Genomic DNA, 16948 nt, shown 5'->3' with positions numbered 1-16948 from the left:
GAGTTTTCCCTTTGGGTTTCTCATATAAAGTTTTTAATGAAGCAATATCGACACAAGACTATGTCATATCATCCATTTTTCTCAAAAGATTTTTGGTGGATGATATTGAGACATATGATACATTGTACTCTTTTCTTTATGTGAGTTTTTCTTATTGAGGTTTCTCATATAAAGTTTTTGATGAGGCAATGTCAACATAAAGTTATATGCTATATCATCTAGTTTTCCCCACTGAGGTTTTAGAAGATGATATTTGAAGCATATTGACCATAGGGTCAAGGTGTTATTAGACTAAGACTTTGGGTTATCTAAAGGGTCTACTGACATTGGTTATTGTATACTATGGTGTTTCTCCTTATTTCCCCACTGGGTTTGAAGGAGTTTTGCCTAGTATACCCAATTTTACTTTGGTTTTTCCCACAGGGTTTTCCAAAGATTCTCCTCACTTTTTTCCTGAAAGGGTTTTTGGGGGAGTTATATATATCACATCTCCTGATTTTCCCATTGGGTTTTCAAGGAGTTATTTGATTGATTACAAGACCACAAGAAGATCAAATTGATTACAAAGAAGAAGAAAATTGATCAAGGGGGAGTGTTATGAAGAAATTAGTATTAGTGATCAATTTCTATAATAGTTAATTAGTTTAGTCATTAGACGGTTACCTTTCTCGAAAGGGCCAATTCACGAAGGGGCATGTCCCTTCAAGAATAGGCACTCTTTCCCTCTTATACATATATAAGAAGTGGTCTAAACCATCAATCAATACATCCAACCATTCCATTCGTTTTACTTCTAACAGTATCCCCTCTTTCTTCCACGAAGATCCTATACTGTTATACGGGCTCTCATCCAGTTATTATACTTGCTTTGAGTGGAATTTTATCACCATAACACATAAGCTTAGTTACCTAGTTTTTGCTCAATAAAACTATGTATTAAGACTGGTCTGCAACTTACCTTTTGAGCTTCCTCACCATCGTGGGGAAAGTCAGGCTCGTATACATGTGAAATTGAGGAAGACAGTCGGCGAAGTACGTGGCTAATCGGGCGCGGCTCTAAATAATTACCTGAAGTGTGCTCGTGAGTCAAAATAAATAATTAGACCAATCTCAATGAGGTTTCATGGAGGATTTTATTATATTAAATATTATTAATTTTACTGATATGGTAAGGAGATAGAATGACAGAGTTTCATGAGATGTGAGGAGAGTTTCATCATCATAAAATCTATCTGGCATAGTTATCTAGTTCTCAGTCTAGGTAACTGTGCCCATGAAACTCCCACTGAGACTGACCTTAGCCGTTATACCGTATGCAGCGTCAGTTTGCAGCTTTTAGCCCATTAATATATATTTTTGAAAAAAAGTGCACATACAAGTTTGCTGGTGGGTGGATACTGATAAGACTACATTATGTTTTCTCTTGTAATTTCTTTTCCTTGCTAATGCTGAGTTGGATATTTTCCATCCTTACTTTTATTTTTCTATTTTTCTTTCTTACTTTTGTTCTTTCCTACCAATTGATCTTTTCCTTTCCATTTTTCCTTTGTTATATTTATATTATTGTTTGTTCCTCTTTATTTCTTCTTTATTTTTGGTTGCAGTTGTATTTTTTATAATTCATATTATACACCTTTATACCAAAGAATATTCATGCATATACTAATTTATTTTATTGTAGATATATTATCCAGCGACGTAAATTGATTTTTCACTTATACATTAGTGGTGACGCGTGTAGATAATCTATTTCTTTATTTCTTTTCTTCTTGTTTGTTTTATTTTCCTTCCTAATTTTTCATTTAATTTCTAAAATAAATATTTGTTAAAATGCTTGTTTCCAAAACTAATTATTTATTATTAAAGTTGTTTTTAAAATATCATCTAAATATAGACAAGTGTGGTGTGGTCTTATTTTAAAAATCTTGTCATAAAAAATATACACAATTTAATTTGGATGCACAATTTAAGATTTATCTATACTTTTAATATGAACTCTTGTATACAAGTGATATTGATATCGTCAATTTGTCTCCACCTGCATACGTGCATCTGTTATCTATTTTTCTTCCGGCAAGATTACTAGTTGCAGGGCGGCTGTACATCGCCTATGCTACAAATTCCACATCCATCACGGGCGAAGATGGTTCGGGGTGGCTTGACTCTAATTCAACCTAATAATTATTGAACACGCTGCACTGGAACTGGAGCAGCACGGCGGCTGCGCCCTGACGAGCTCGAGCAGCACGCCCTTGTGCCTCCCGGCGGCGGCGGCGCTGAGAAGTACCATGGCGGGAGGCGGAGGACGCCGCTGGTGGAGGGGTTGCAGGGGAAAAACTCCCCTCGGCACGGCCTGCTGGTGAGCACCATGCCGTGGCAGGGCATGCCGGCGCCGCAGAACACCCTGGGGCAGTCCTCTGTCCTCGCACGGCATTGACATGGCCGCCGGACCACGCGGCCCGCCGCCCCGGCCGTGACGGCGAGCAGCTGCCGGTGCTCGCCAGGGTCCACCGGGACGGAGACGAACCTGGCCGGGTCGCAGGCCGCCGCCGCCGCTTGGCCTCGTGGTAGAGGCGCCCGAAGAGATGGGTAGCAAATATCCATCTCAACAGGACAGGATATACAACAGAAAAATGCTATCAAGAAACCTATTTCGTAAATAGGGGTAATATATTACACAATCTTGAACCAAATACCCCAACAACAGACTAAGTTCAGAAGCCATTAAAAACAAATTTAGAATGTAAATGGCCCAGTGGTTACCTAAGCTACTACAGTAAAACTGAAAAATCTAAGTAGTACAGATGTTAGTATAAATAGATTTCAAAAAGTGTGTTGCCCTCCTGTATTCCATGACTTGCATACTCAAAAACAGTTTACACTTTCACCTTATTTTTTTTGAACCTGCACTTTCACCTTGCTACTAGGTTTTTCAACCTTTTCAGTTTCAACCTTCATCCTTTTTATGGAATCCAATAGGGATGGTGAGTGCTCTTTGCTGGCTGATGATTTTGAAAAAGGGTTAATTGGTCGCTGAGGCTCTGTTCGATCGCAGTCTTCAGTGCTCATCTTTTTTGCCCCATCAATGCCTCCTTTTTTGTTCTGATCGACTACAGATGCATTTGATGCTCCAATGCTGTCTTTCTTTGTTTCATTACTTTTGGGTACTTTGGCCAATGGAGTAAAGGCAGGTGAAACTTTAAGGGAGCTTTTGTTAATTCCTCTCGCCTGTTCTCCTTCTGGCTTCTTTAGTTCAATCAAACTGCTTTCTTGATTGCCAAGACTCTGAATGGGTAATGAAGATTCCAATGAACTGTTTCCATTTTGCACAAACTTAGTTGGTACAGTTGCGTGAGTGGTCAACACTGCTGGGTTCCTTGTGATTGTAGCATTGGAGCAAAAACTTGCTGCCTCAGCTATTTTTCTATCGTTTAACATCCTCTCCTGAAACATGATATTCATAACCATCAGTCGAACTCAACAAGGTGTTATAGAAAGCACACGAATCATGTTTTAAAAATAGATTGTTTCAACTAAGTAGAAAATTAAGGTGTGTAGCTTTCACCTCAAGTATGGCGCTGAACTTCTCTTGCAGCATGGGAAGTTTCAAGCGCGTAACTAGTGTTAGTGCTCCCTTCATTGACTTCTCTAGTGTCAATAATTTTGCAAACTCAGTAGCTCGAATAAGCTTATCACCTTTGGGAAAACAAAAACATAAGAATATAAAAAGCAAAAATTAGCAGTGATTTGTGAATCTCTTTAGTTGAAGTCAGGTACCACTGCAGCAGCTAGATATGAGCCTCAAAATGCACCGGTCAAGTCCTGCCTCCAAGTTGAATTCTTCATCGTCATATGCAGTTGTGTCCAGACCCAATGCAGCCATTTCATCAATCTTGTTTCGAGTCTGAGATAAACAGCAATTTTAATCACCAGATCACAGAACATAGAAAACCCAGTACTGGAAAGGAACAGTAAAAACCTGTGACAGATGTAGCTTCCTCATCATGAACTCATTTTCCAAACTATTAGCACCAAGGTCAGATGAAGCAATGGGAAATGACAGCTCGAGTATGGTTAGCACAGGCTTGGGCATCACCTAAGATCAGGAGAAGATAAGTCGAAGAGCAAACCAATTTGCAGTGAGCAAACTGACAATTAGTTATTGTCCAAGCTTCCAACAAATATTTAAGCATTACATTATTCTTCAGTTTTCAAGAGGAAAGAGAAAGATAAGAGTCTACAATTTTCTTTTTGCAGAATTAGCATGGCTCCTCAAAATAAGCATAACAAAGGCATTCAAACTAAACTCTTGCCATTCCATTACTAAGTTTCAACCTTACAGTTTACATACCTAAAACCTTTTGCTGCTTGCTGGAACTATGTGTAATTGAAAGTTCCACGAATAAGAAAGTAGCCGAAAAGATACAAATCATACCTGTGGGTAAGACTGAGGTTGTTTGCATAGAATGCAAAATACATTATTAGCATCCAGACCTACCACCCAATGGCTTTCATCTTCAGATTTTCTTGCCTTGACCGAACTGAAATTAAATAAGAGTGATTTACTGTGCTTTAGCAAAGTGTTTATCCAGTACAGGAGGAATATTCAATACCTAAATACTGGAAGCCAACTTCCGCCAAACTGACTGGAAAAGACCCTTAGTATTCCCTGGAAATTTTGTTGTTCATTAGAACATCCTTAATATTGATATCACTCAAGCTATGTTCAACAATAATATACTCATAGATCATACACACCTTGGAATCATATGAACTAAGTTGACCATTATCACTGAATCCAAACCAGGATAATTGGGACGATGGAGTCAAAAGAAGGCGGCCAGAAAATGTTTGTGCTCTTTCAGATATGTTGAATACCTTAACATCCAGCACCTGTCAATACAAGTCACAAATATTTAGTCAGTTACAGCATCATTTCAGTCCTGAACAAAATGTATTGACTAAATGTATAGGTCACTACTTAATCTCTATCCTTATCACTATGACAAATTAAGATGCTGACAAGTGGCAAATACCTGATCTCCTGAGGGCAGACAATCGGAAGCATGAGATACAATAGCTAGCTGATCCCCATGACCTGCTGCCGTAACAACTGGGCCACTAACTGATAGGATATGCACCTGCGGAAAAGCAAATTTGTTTGGTTAGCGTTGTGATGCTGTTTTGTCTTCCATAAGAGATAGGGTCAGATGCATGGCGACTAAGGATGTGACCAGAATGCAGGTTGACAATTAGATACATTGAGTGACAGTAGAAAATAGAAATAAGGAGTACTGGGGATACCAACTGTAAAAATGGAGATGTATTTTTCCATTTCTTGTGTATATCTTGACCTCTTTTGGTAATGTATATGACTTAACCCTCCTACGACTACTACATTGACCTCTACTTGAGCTTGCATTCTATCATATCTTATACAACTGTCTTACTCAGAATCTTAAATTGATCGTACCCCTCTTTTAGCCTGCTTAGCCAACTATTGCCCTCCTCTACCTGACATGCACAGCATCTTCAAGACTACAATAACTCTATACGATCTACAGCAATTGTATTTCCTCATCAGTTTTCAAGTAAAAGAAAACGTTAGATACCAGTCAGACCAACAGAGTACTCAACTTTCATTATCAGTGGACTGGTTCGTTTCTTTTCCTTTTACGTTTTGGTTGTGGTCTTTGAGTGAGAATGAAGAGTGGTGTAAAACAAATTGTTATTAGCAATTTAATACCTGTCAAAATTTCAGCCTTACGGAGATATAAGCGGGTATGTGTTGTAAGTTCTTATCCCTTTTTTCTTCTTAATGTAATGATACACAACTCTCCTTGAAGGGAAAAAAAAGACTCCAGGTGGAAGCTGTGAACATGAAATTAATTTAAAACGGAGGCAGCTTCCTTTCGTAAAAAAGCTATTCGCTAAATCCCAGACAAGAATAAGACTAGATAAATAAAAATATATTTAAAATGTAAATTGCAGGAAACTTAATATAACCTGCAAGCCTCCTTCTGTGAAAATGCGCAAAAAATTTAGGCTTGTGACTGCAGCAACCCACCCAGCACCAAGAGCCACAGCCTTCACTTCTTCTCCCTCAAATCTCATTGACCACTAATTTGAACATAAAAATCACTTTTGTATCAATAATCGTAGACAGCTGTAAAATTTAAGATTGCCATTTGTTGAACTTGTATAACGAGTACAACTTGTAAGTAACATACCTCACTGTTACCAGCCCAGCTATCAAAAGGGCGGTACATTAGAGTGCTCATATTCTTGTCACCTTTGCATGGATTTGCAAAGACACTTCCTGATTCGTTCAGTGCAGCCATTGTGAAACCAAAATAGTCCGTCATGGAAGGAACTCTAGGGCCCCTTCCTGTGTCATGAAAGTCAACCTGGAAAATGCACATGCAATTATTGAACTTAATAAGGAAGAACAGAAATGCCATCAGATTCTTTCGCATATGCAAGGTGCAATCAAGAGAGTTCATACAATTGGCTATGATGCAACAGCCAACAGGTAGCAGCACATCTTACCTCTACATGCGAATGCCCCTCATTTTCAATGGTAGTGATACTACCCAGCATATTGTAGGCGAGGAAATTTCGCATGCCAGGCTGAGGCGGTGTTGATCCAGGCTGGAAGGCAGCTTGCATTCTTTCATTAACAAGCCTCCCTGAAGTTGCAGAATCACCTCTTGCCTTCCCAGCATCTTCCTTTGTATCTTTATGCTTATCTTTCATTCTTTTGGATGATTCCAATTGATGAATTAAATCCTCATCTTCACTGTCTCCATTAAATGCGGACTTCCTCTTCAGTCTCTTGTGGCTGAAAAGAGTTGAATCACAAAGACTTTCATCAATATCATCCTCCAAGCCACCAGAGGTACACGGCTTCTCATCATCATCATCAATGTCATCATCATCATCAAACAAAGAAACTTTAGTGGACTTGAAGTCTGGTATACCCTCAGTAGGTGACTTCATAGTTGAAGGTATGACTGATTCCCAAATGCCAAACCTGCCCATGACATCAATCATAAGTAAAGAATTTCCATCTGGTTTCCAGGCCAAGCAGCATATCCTCTCATCAAACTTCTGTCTCTCAATGTCCTGCTTTGACTTCACATCCCAGACGAGCACCTGCCTATCCAGGCCAGCACTGGCCAGGTATCTCCCATTAGGAGACCAGCATAGGCTGCACACTGGCTGCTCATGATCTCCTTTCAGTGTGGACACCTCCTCGCCCGTGTCCCTATCATACAGCACCACATTGTTCCTCAACCCGGGAACAGCAAGGGTCTGCCCATCAGGGCTCCAACACAGGACATTCCTGACCGAATTATCCGAATGGAATGTGGGAGCGACGCGGGTTAAGGTACGGGCCACATTGCCGGTGCAAAGATCCCAATAAATGACAGTGCCGAAGCTGTCCACAGAAGCCAGGTAATCGTTCCTGGGGTCGAAATCCAGCCCGGTGACGGAGCCCTTATGGCCTTTGAGCACCTTGGAGATGGTGTTGTCGATTGTCGCAATCAGCTTGATGCCATCGTCGTCGCCTGCGGCCGCCAGCAGGGTCCCCTTCTTGTTGAACGAAAGTGACCGGATAGGAAGGGTGAATCGGGCGACATTGCTCAAGAATTCTCCCTCTGCAGCGAAAAAGCCTCACAAATCTTACGTTGAAAAACAAACAGAAAGACTCGAACGGGATGCTCGCATCAGGGCGGTGGGATCCACGAACCTGGAAAGGTGTAGAACTTGACGGAGTGGTCGATGGATCCGGATGCCAGCGAGCCTCCGGGGCCCGGCGCGACCGCGACAGCAGTGACGCCGTCCTTGTGGAGCCGCATCGTGGCCAACGGCGCCAAACCCGAGACACGGCCGCCGGCGAGCAACGCGGCGGCGTCGTGGACCAGGACGGCGGTGTCGGCGGCGGACGCGGTGACGACATGTCGCCCGCAGGGGCCCCACGCGGCGGAGCAGAGAGCCGGCGAGCCTGACTTGTGCGCCTCACGGAGCTTCACCGCGCGCCCTTTCATGGCGGTCCTTCGGCTCGGAGGATTTCTTGGTCGTGTTGGGGAGAATGGGAATGGATTTGCGAGATTGGGAAAAAGAAAGTGTTCCCGCCACTGGAAAAGAATGGCGGTCGATTTGCGCGGGAAAGGTGGTTTCGGCGGGACGAGGGAGGCAGACCGGGGGGGGGGGGGGGGGGGGGCGCGGTTATGGCCCAAGTGGCTTTTCACAGCCTAACAACACTTTTAAATTTTGTAGCTCAAAATTATATATATGATTAGAGTCCGGTTCTTTTAGGGTCGGGTTTTTAAATTTTCTAGTTCAAAATATTGGACCATTTACCACCCCTATTTCTAGGCGGAGGCTATATATCACACGCGCTACAAAACGATAAGCCATCGCCTGAAAAAAATCTGCGCGTGTATCATTTGGCAAATTCGGCCCATTATCATATTTGCACTGGTTGCCGTGCGTTTTTCTCTTTTTTTTCTCGTGGCCCAAGGTGCTAGCTCAAAGTCCCACATCTCTCTACTACATACTGCTAGTTGATGTGCTACACACACATGGAGCTGGAATGTCTCTATGCTACATGCCACTAGTTGATGTGCTACGCACACACGAAGCTGGAATGCCATCACGCGTTACATGTAAGAAGGAAATATGTAGTCTTGTTATTTCTTGTTTTATTTTTTCAACACTTTTTTCCATCGAGTAATAGTTTGGTTTCTCCCATCCATTTTCCCCTTTTGTCACACACTTTCTCTTTTATCTATTGTACAAATCTTTTTAGTCTTATTTTATTTTTTTCTTTTTCTTTTTATTTGCTTACTTATTTTTCTTCTATTTCTAAGTACATGTTTTCACTATTTTATAACCCATTTCATTCTTTTTCGTTTTCCGTATATACACAAATTCATTTTTTTCCTTCCGTATTTTTATTTTATTTTTTTGTCTTTTGTTATTTTTCTCTTTTTAACATATTTTTCTTCTTTCTTCTTTTCCCATTTTTGTTTTCAGTTTTCTTCGTTGAATTTTACGTTGACTTCTTCCGCCAATAAAATTAAATTGTTTGTTTTAGAGATTAAATTGTTCTGTGATGTTGATAAATTTGTTCGCTTTGTAGATTAAATTATTCCGTGATGTTAACTCACTTGTTTGTGATATTCATTTTTCATATCTATCCTATACAATTAAATATTCGTGATGTATTATATTTTGTTCTTTGTACGTTATTGAGTGTTTGCTATATTTAATTTTTTGTTTGTAAAAATAATTATTCATTCTCGGAACCCGAAATTATTTATTTAGTTATGAAAATCTTGTCATAGAATCATAATGGTACAATCAAATTTATGACAAGAAATATAATGGTGCAATCTAAATTTAATTTAGATATATGGTTTAACAGTAATAATTTTTATTAGATTAAAATTTACATGCATATAGATGATGTCATCTTTGTTGCCTTTTTTATATGCATGCACAGAATCTCTTTGTTATTTATCTGACACATGCATCCCCAATTTTTTTGTTCAATGTTCCATAGTGTACTATTATTTGTTCATCGGGTTTAATATTTTGTTCACAAAGAGATATATATTTGTTCACTGTAGTCTATACGTTCCAGCTTTATCAAAAAAAATGTTTAAAAAAATAAAATTCTTCAAATATAGTCAAGTGTGGTCTTGTTTTGAAGATCTTGACGCAAGAAATATGATGCTGCAGTCAAAATTTAATTTGGATATTTCCTCTGAAACTTATGGATTTTTCTTGTTTCAACTATACTTGCAAATAAATGATGTCATTGTTTTATCTTATCTGTATGCATAGACATGTCTTTTCTCTTTTTATACGCAAACGGTCAGATTTATTGGGCTGAAATGCGGCCCACTACATATACAACCGGATTTTCAGGCGATGATGGACATGCATCGCCTTAAGTGACATACAACCGCACCCCTATTTCTATCCATCGCATTCTGCGACTTCAACTGTTTCTATCGCAGAAGCCGCGCGCGCCAGGCTGGCGGCAGGCGCACGGGCGGGCGCAATGCGCGCGCCTCCGCAGCAAACGAAAATATTTTTCTTGTTAGGCTTCATGAAGCTTGTTGGGCTGAAGGCGTTAATTTTTTTTCTTTTTGTTTCGCTTGTTCTTAAATATTACGGGCTTCTCTCTCGTGTGCTGAGGACTTAAATATTTTTTTTGGCCTCTCTTGTGGGCTTCATAGCACGGGTTTCATGTTGTTAAGATTTTATTTTGGATTTCATCGCCTTTAAATTTGTAGAATGTTCTTGAGAAAAAAATATTCATGAACATTTTAAAAAGTTCGGGAACATATTTGAATGTTCCATTTGAACTATTTGAAATGTTTCTAAACATTTGAACTATTTTAAAAAAATATTTTAAATATTCTGAAAATGTTTGTTCCAGAACATCCAATAAAACATTTGAAAACATTTCGGGATGTTCGTTGGAACTTTGTAGAATGTTCCAGAATTCAAAAAGTTCTCAAGGTATTTTGTGAAACATTTCAAATTGTTGAATTAGAACAAGTCACAATGTTTATTGATAAATTATCAAAAAAAACATTTCAGAATGTTCTGGAGAAAAATGTTCCATTGGAACTTTTAAACTTGTTCCATTGGAGAAAAATGTTTAAACTTTTAAACACTTTTGGGATGTTATTAAACACTAACATGGGCCGCGCTTTCTTAATGAGCCTCCGAAATCACGAAGTCAAGCCAGCGTAGCAGTGAGGGGGCAGTTGTACATCACTTAAGGCGATACATTGTCCCACCATCGCCTGAAGAAGCGTGGGCCACATTTCTCCAATCAAAAGTTCTGACTGTTTGTGTATGGAGAGAGGAAAATATATGTATACGCATGCAGATAAAACAAAGCAATGACATCATCCACATGCAAACATGTTTGAAACAAAAAAAATCCATATATCCTAGAGAGAATATCCAAATTAAATTTCGATTGCAGCATTATATTTTTTTCGTCAAGATCCTCAAAACAAGATCATACTTGACTATATTTCGAGAATTTTATTTTTTAAATATTATTTTGATAAAGCTCAACGTATGGACTACTGCGAACAAGTACATATCTCTTCGGGAACAAAATGTTAAACCCGACGAACAAATAATAGTACAAAAATCACGAATAAAAAATTTGGTACATGCTTATTGTCAGCTAAATAGGACAGAGATTCTACGCATGTATATAAAAAAATAAACAAAGATGACTTTATCTCTATGCATGCAAATTAAAAAAAAAGTTATAACTATTAAACCGCGCATCCAAATTAAATTTGGATTGCACCATTATATTTCTTGTCGTAGATTTGAATTGTACCATTATCTTTCTTTGACAAGATCTTCAGAACTAAATAATTAATTTCAGAACATGGGAACAAATAATTATTTTATGAACAAAAAAACTAAATAGAACAAACACATAATAATGTATAATGAACAAACTATTATACATCTCACACATTTGATTGTATAGGATAGATATAAAAAATGAATCACGAGCAAATGAATCGACACACAGAACAAATTTAATCTATCAAGTGAACAAATGAGTAAGCACCATGGAACAATTTAATCTACAAAAAAAAATTTATTCTTACTGACGGAAGCAGACAACATAAAATTCAAGGGTGAAAAACTGAAAACAAAAGTACAAAAAAGCAGAAAGAAGAAAAAATATGTTAAAAGGGAGAAAAAAATAATGGAAGAAAAAATGAAAAGCAGAAAGAAGAAAAAATATGTTAAAAGGGAGAAAAAAATAATGGAAGAAAAAATGAAAGAAAAATATGGAAGGAAAAGTGGAAGGAAAAAGAATGTAAAAGAAAACATGAAAGAGAATAAAAAAATAAAGAACGTGTGAGACACACATTTTTTTTCTAAAGAGTCAATTATGAATTTGTGAACATGCAAGAAAAGAGGAGAGAATGATATGGTTATAAAATAGAGAAAACATCTTCTTAGGAATAGAAGAGGAAATAAGTAAGTAAATAAGAGGAGAAAAAATAAAATAATAAAATAAAAAGACTAAAAAGAATTGTAAGAATGGATAGAAGAGTAAGTGCAATGAAAGAGAAGTAGAGCGGAGAAAATAAAACTAGCAACGGAAGAAGAAAAAGTAGAAAAATCGTAACGAGAAAGTAGTAAGATCTGGTTGTCACCATTAAAAGTAGCAACAGTCTTACAACCCTCCACGAGCAGCAGCAACTTTACATTTATAGCGCAACAACCTTCCACAAAAGTATCAGCAGCCTTCCACTCAAATTGATAGTTTAATCTTACCTTGGGCCGCGTAACAACAGGTGGAAAAAGATAATGGGCCCAATTTACACACCAATCACACCAGAATGTTTCAGGCGATGGATCCATCATTTATAGCGCTTGATGTATATCCTTTCCGAGCAGTGAGGAGGAAGAAAGAAAGAACCAGATACCAGCCAATGAAAAAAAAGATCGCGTTTATATCCGTGGGCCGTACACATGCAGGCAAGAGTGGACCTGCGTCCTGTGGGCTGTATGCATGACCCGCGCACGTCTGCTCTTCTGCGACAGGTCGTATTCTGGCAGCGCGCGCGACAAATAGATTTACCTGGTGGCGGGGAACTTTTCGGCGTGATTGGCTTTGCTGCGGAGCCTGGCTATAGATTTCCAAATGGGCCGCCCGGCCCGAGAGCTCCTATACACATTCCGGAAGATGCGTAAGCAACATATCGCACAGCCCAACACAGCCCACTCCACCACAGCCCACTTCTGCCAACCATTGTTTAAACGTGTCGAAACATCACAACTAGGATGGTAATGGGTCATAGTCCTAGTGGCCTCTTCACAGTCTAACAAGACTCTTAAATTATTTAACTTAAAATATATAAAATTAGAGCCCGGTCCTTAGATTTTCTAGTTCAAAATCTTTGGCCGTTTACCACCCCTACTAATCACAACAGAGCGCGAGCATGCAGATCTATCTCCTGCCTTTTATTGATGAAGACACGACATATGGTATATGCCTTTCTCTTTTTTTTCATTTGTATTATTGAATCCATTACTTTTGTTAAAGATACTAGGTTGCAGCATGCATTCGGTGTTAAATAATAGATTCAATATTCTTGTAAGTCAAGTTTAACATTTCAAGTAAACTAGTTCAACATTTTATGTAATAATATTGAAATGGTATAAATAAATGGTACATCTGATTTGTCGAGTTACTTAAAAAGTAAATAAAATAGACAAATTGGATCTCATTTTGTTGCATTGATTCTAAACAGCACATGGTTCAAACGGAATTTAAATTGGACATATGGTTTGAAAGTAACGGTCATTTAAATGTCCGGTTGATAAATCATTCATCCTGCATGCAGGTACGCAATTGCAAGTCACGTGCGGGCACGTGTCTTTCTTTTTCCAAACCCCCGGCCAGCCGTCCCGCTTGATTTATTGCTGCTGGATTTATATTTGTGCGGATTTTTACCTTCCCCAAGATATATAGGATTCCCGACTCGGCCCTAGCCCAACACTAGCCCATTTTGGCCCGACCCGACGCGGCCGGCACTATCAGTCCCGATAAATTCTTTGTGCCAGGCTGTGTCGGGCATCGTGCCTAACCCATGGCCCATGCCCGGCACTAATGCCTCTTTTTCGTGCCGGGTCGGCCAGATGGCTGACAATGGATGGAGTGGCGGAATCTGCCACGTAGAGCCCGGCCTTCCTAAGTTATTGATACTCAGCCTGAAACGCATCGGAGTGGTGGACCCACCGGAGTATGTCTACCGGGAATACGACTCCAGGGGCACTCTTCGGTGCGACGTGATGATTTTCGTGGGAAGAAGCACCCGCTACCTTGACGTAGACCCCTGGTTCATCTCCACCACTGGCTTTCGCTTCCCTGACACCTACTGAAAGGCCGCCCGAAAAGCCCTGCGACGTCTGCGTGTGATCTACAAGCATCATCTTCAGCGGACTTCTATGGGATTTTTCCCGCCTACTGAAGGAAGAGGACGCTCATGGATTGCCTGGATGAGAGAACTTGGAAGAGAAGTGGAAGACCTAGAAGATACGGACTCCCACCTATCCATCTACCTCACCGGCCTGGATGAACTTTACCGCGAACAAGCGGCACAATTGAAGCACCAAATCCACAGGGCAGAAAAGGCAACCCAAGAACTGGAGGAACAACGGACAAGAGCCGCACGCGCCGAGTATTCCCTAGCCGCTCTCCAAGCCCAATGGCAAGAATACAAGGCTCGCAGAGGAATAGGTGGATGGATAGAAGAAGAAGAAGAAGAACCCGAAGAGACCCATTGGGATAAGGGTACTCAGACCGAAGATGTTATGATGGAGCAGTGTCTTCCCCCAAAGAAACGCCCTATCCAGACCGAAGAAGAGTCCCCATAATAGGAGTAGCACTCCAAGCTAGAACCCTATCCTAATAATCATGTATCCCTGAAATCTGTATCCCACCACGTTGTAATAAATACCATCTACCCCCTTTTGTACCCAAATATTTGTGCAAGCTTGTTCACCCTATCTTTGTTTTCAGATGGCTGAGGAAGGATGGACCCAGGGCAATTGCCAAGCTGCACCTGGTTTCCCCAGCCTCTTGATCAATGCCCTGGAAAGCCTTGGCGTTACGGAACGTCCAAGGTACTACAGCAGAGAGTACGAGCACCATGGTACCCTCTGCTGCAGGGTGATCCTGGTCATTGCCAGAAGTGACCGCTACCCCGACATCCAGCCATGGCGAGTGACCGCCACAGGGTTTAGGCACCAAGACACCTATCCCTTGGCCGTCAGGAAGGCGCTCCGTTATCTATGCCGGATTTTTGAAAGACACCTCGCCCCCACACCAATGAGGTTCTTCTCGCCGGCCATCAGGACCCCAGTTTGGGAAGCTCGCATGAGAAGTCTGGAATGGCGCTGCCATGAAGAAGACCCCCGTACCAAATGGCTACTTACCAAGCCTCTTTGGATCAGCTCTTTGATGAGCAAGCCAACATTCTGAGGGAACAGACCCATCTAGCCGAACAAGCAAAGCTCGCGGTGAGACTGCAGCAAATCCGGGCAGCCCAAGCCGAGGCAAGAGCCGCAGCCACTGTCAGCAGCGAAGCAGTTGCCCAAGAGAGCCTCAGGCAGGCCCGAGACCGGCGTATGCAAGAATGGACCCGAAGTGGAACACCAGTCCCGGCAATTGGAGAAGACCATATTCTACTCGGGACGCCTGTCATAGGATGGGGACCACTCTTGGGAAACCCACAAGCCCCACCCGAGAACCCTGAAAGGTCTACTACCGCCGTTGAAAGAGAAGCTGCTACGCAACCCCAGGAAAACGGAAACCTAGAGGACGGCGAGCAAGGACTACTCGCACACTCCACCCCGGAAGAAGGTTTGCCCCGCGAGTAGAGTGTCCGACGCCATCCTAGTATTGTACCCTCCCAGCCCCTTTGGCTTAAGTTGTACCCTTAAGTGTGACCCTGTACCCGGACGTGTAGTACGTGTTCTAGTCCTGTCCCCGTGTTGTACCCTCTCCTGCAATAATAAAGTCGTTGTACTTGTTGTTTGCTTGTTTGTGTGCTTCCGGTGGAAGGAAGATTCTGCCTTTTCAAAAATACGAATTAAACAACTTAAACATCACGTAATCTTAATTCCAATCTCACAAAGACTCTACCCAATCTACAGATGGCTTCCCAAAGCAGTACGAGGGCCTCCCGCAACCGGACCCCTGCAGCCGCTGATGCAGGAGTACAGCCTAATGGACAGAACCCTCCTCAAGAAGAACAGGAAGTAAGCCAGAACAGAGGAGAAAATTAAGGAGAAGTGCCACTGCCACCACCACCACCCCTCGGGGACCTGGCACAGATAATACACAACTAGACCCTCATACTGGAAACACTGGCCAATGCTCTCGTCAACAAGCGGCCACGATAGCAAACCATGAATGACAAGCTGACAGCTTTTCTGAGGACCAAGCCACCCACCTTTGACGGATCCAGCAACCCCTTGAATGCAGATGACTGGCTACGTGTAATTCAGAGAAAGCTCGAGCCGTTTGAATGCCAAGATCGAGACAAGGTTCTCCTGGCAGCCCACCAACTCACCGGGACTGCCTTAGCCTGGTCGGAGAATTACTGCGCCGCTGCCGAAGATGCTTCCACCATCACTTGGAAGGAATTCATGAAGGAGTTCCGCCGCTATCATATCCCCTCGGCCACCATGAAGCACAAAGCGGATGAGTTCCGCGCACTGCAGCAAGGAAGCATGTCGGTGGAAGAATACACCCATCAGTTCATGGAATTGGCCTGATATGCACCAGAGGAAGTGGATGATGATGAAAAGAAGCAGGACATGTTCAAGAAGGGATTGAACCCCGAACTTCGGACCCTGCTTACCCCTCAGATCTACCCCGACTTCAATACTTTGATGAACAAGGCTATTCTCACAGAGAGGGCCAAAACTGAAGAAAGGAAGGATAACAAGCGTAAGTTTCTGGAAAGCAAGGCCCGCCAGCATTACCGCTTCCAGAAACTAAGGAATTCCAGCTATATGGCACCAAGATATCAGGCCCCAATGCGGTATAGGACCCAGTCTCAGGTGACAGGCCCACATGCCTCTAACACACATTTCAGGAGCCAGAACACCATGAAGGCCCCGCAAATCAATGTAAGCCAGGTCACCACCAACAACAGCAATGGTAAGGCCTGTTTCAACTGCTGAGAGACAGGGCATTTCATTGCTAACTGCCCATATGCCAAGAACAAGCCTGCTACATCAGCCTTCTCCAACTCTGTGAATGGACCAAGGCCAGTTCTGTCAGGTGCCAACCGAGTGCCCATCCGCAACAACAACAACATCAACAACAACAGTCAGCAGATGAGGCAGCCCCAGTAGTCATTTG

At 41.6% G+C, this 16948-nt stretch overlaps 1 protein-coding gene across 1 annotated transcript; it reads right to left on the bottom strand.

Annotated features, from left to right (window-relative positions):
* Positions 1–2634: 2634 nt before the first annotated feature.
* On the bottom strand, positions 2635–8137 carry LOC120640673 (WD repeat and HMG-box DNA-binding protein 1-like). Its single transcript, XM_039916578.1, has 12 exons — positions 7754–8137; positions 6550–7661; positions 6231–6407; positions 6007–6120; positions 5037–5141; positions 4759–4893; positions 4614–4669; positions 4436–4541; positions 3980–4096; positions 3778–3904; positions 3566–3696; positions 2635–3444 (listed from the first exon to the last, which is right to left on the bottom strand). Exons 1-12 carry the CDS (start codon positions 8049–8051, stop codon positions 2890–2892), a joined length of 3033 nt encoding a protein of 1010 aa, XP_039772512.1. The 5' UTR covers positions 8052–8137; the 3' UTR covers positions 2635–2889.
* Between the last annotated feature and the right edge of the window lie 8811 nt (positions 8138–16948).

The sequence above is a fragment of the Panicum virgatum genome, chromosome 7K (assembly GCF_016808335.1).
Source record: "Panicum virgatum strain AP13 chromosome 7K, P.virgatum_v5, whole genome shotgun sequence".
Lineage (NCBI taxonomy): Eukaryota > Viridiplantae > Streptophyta > Magnoliopsida > Poales > Poaceae > Panicum > Panicum virgatum.
This window is presented reverse-complemented; position numbering and strand designations above follow the sequence as displayed.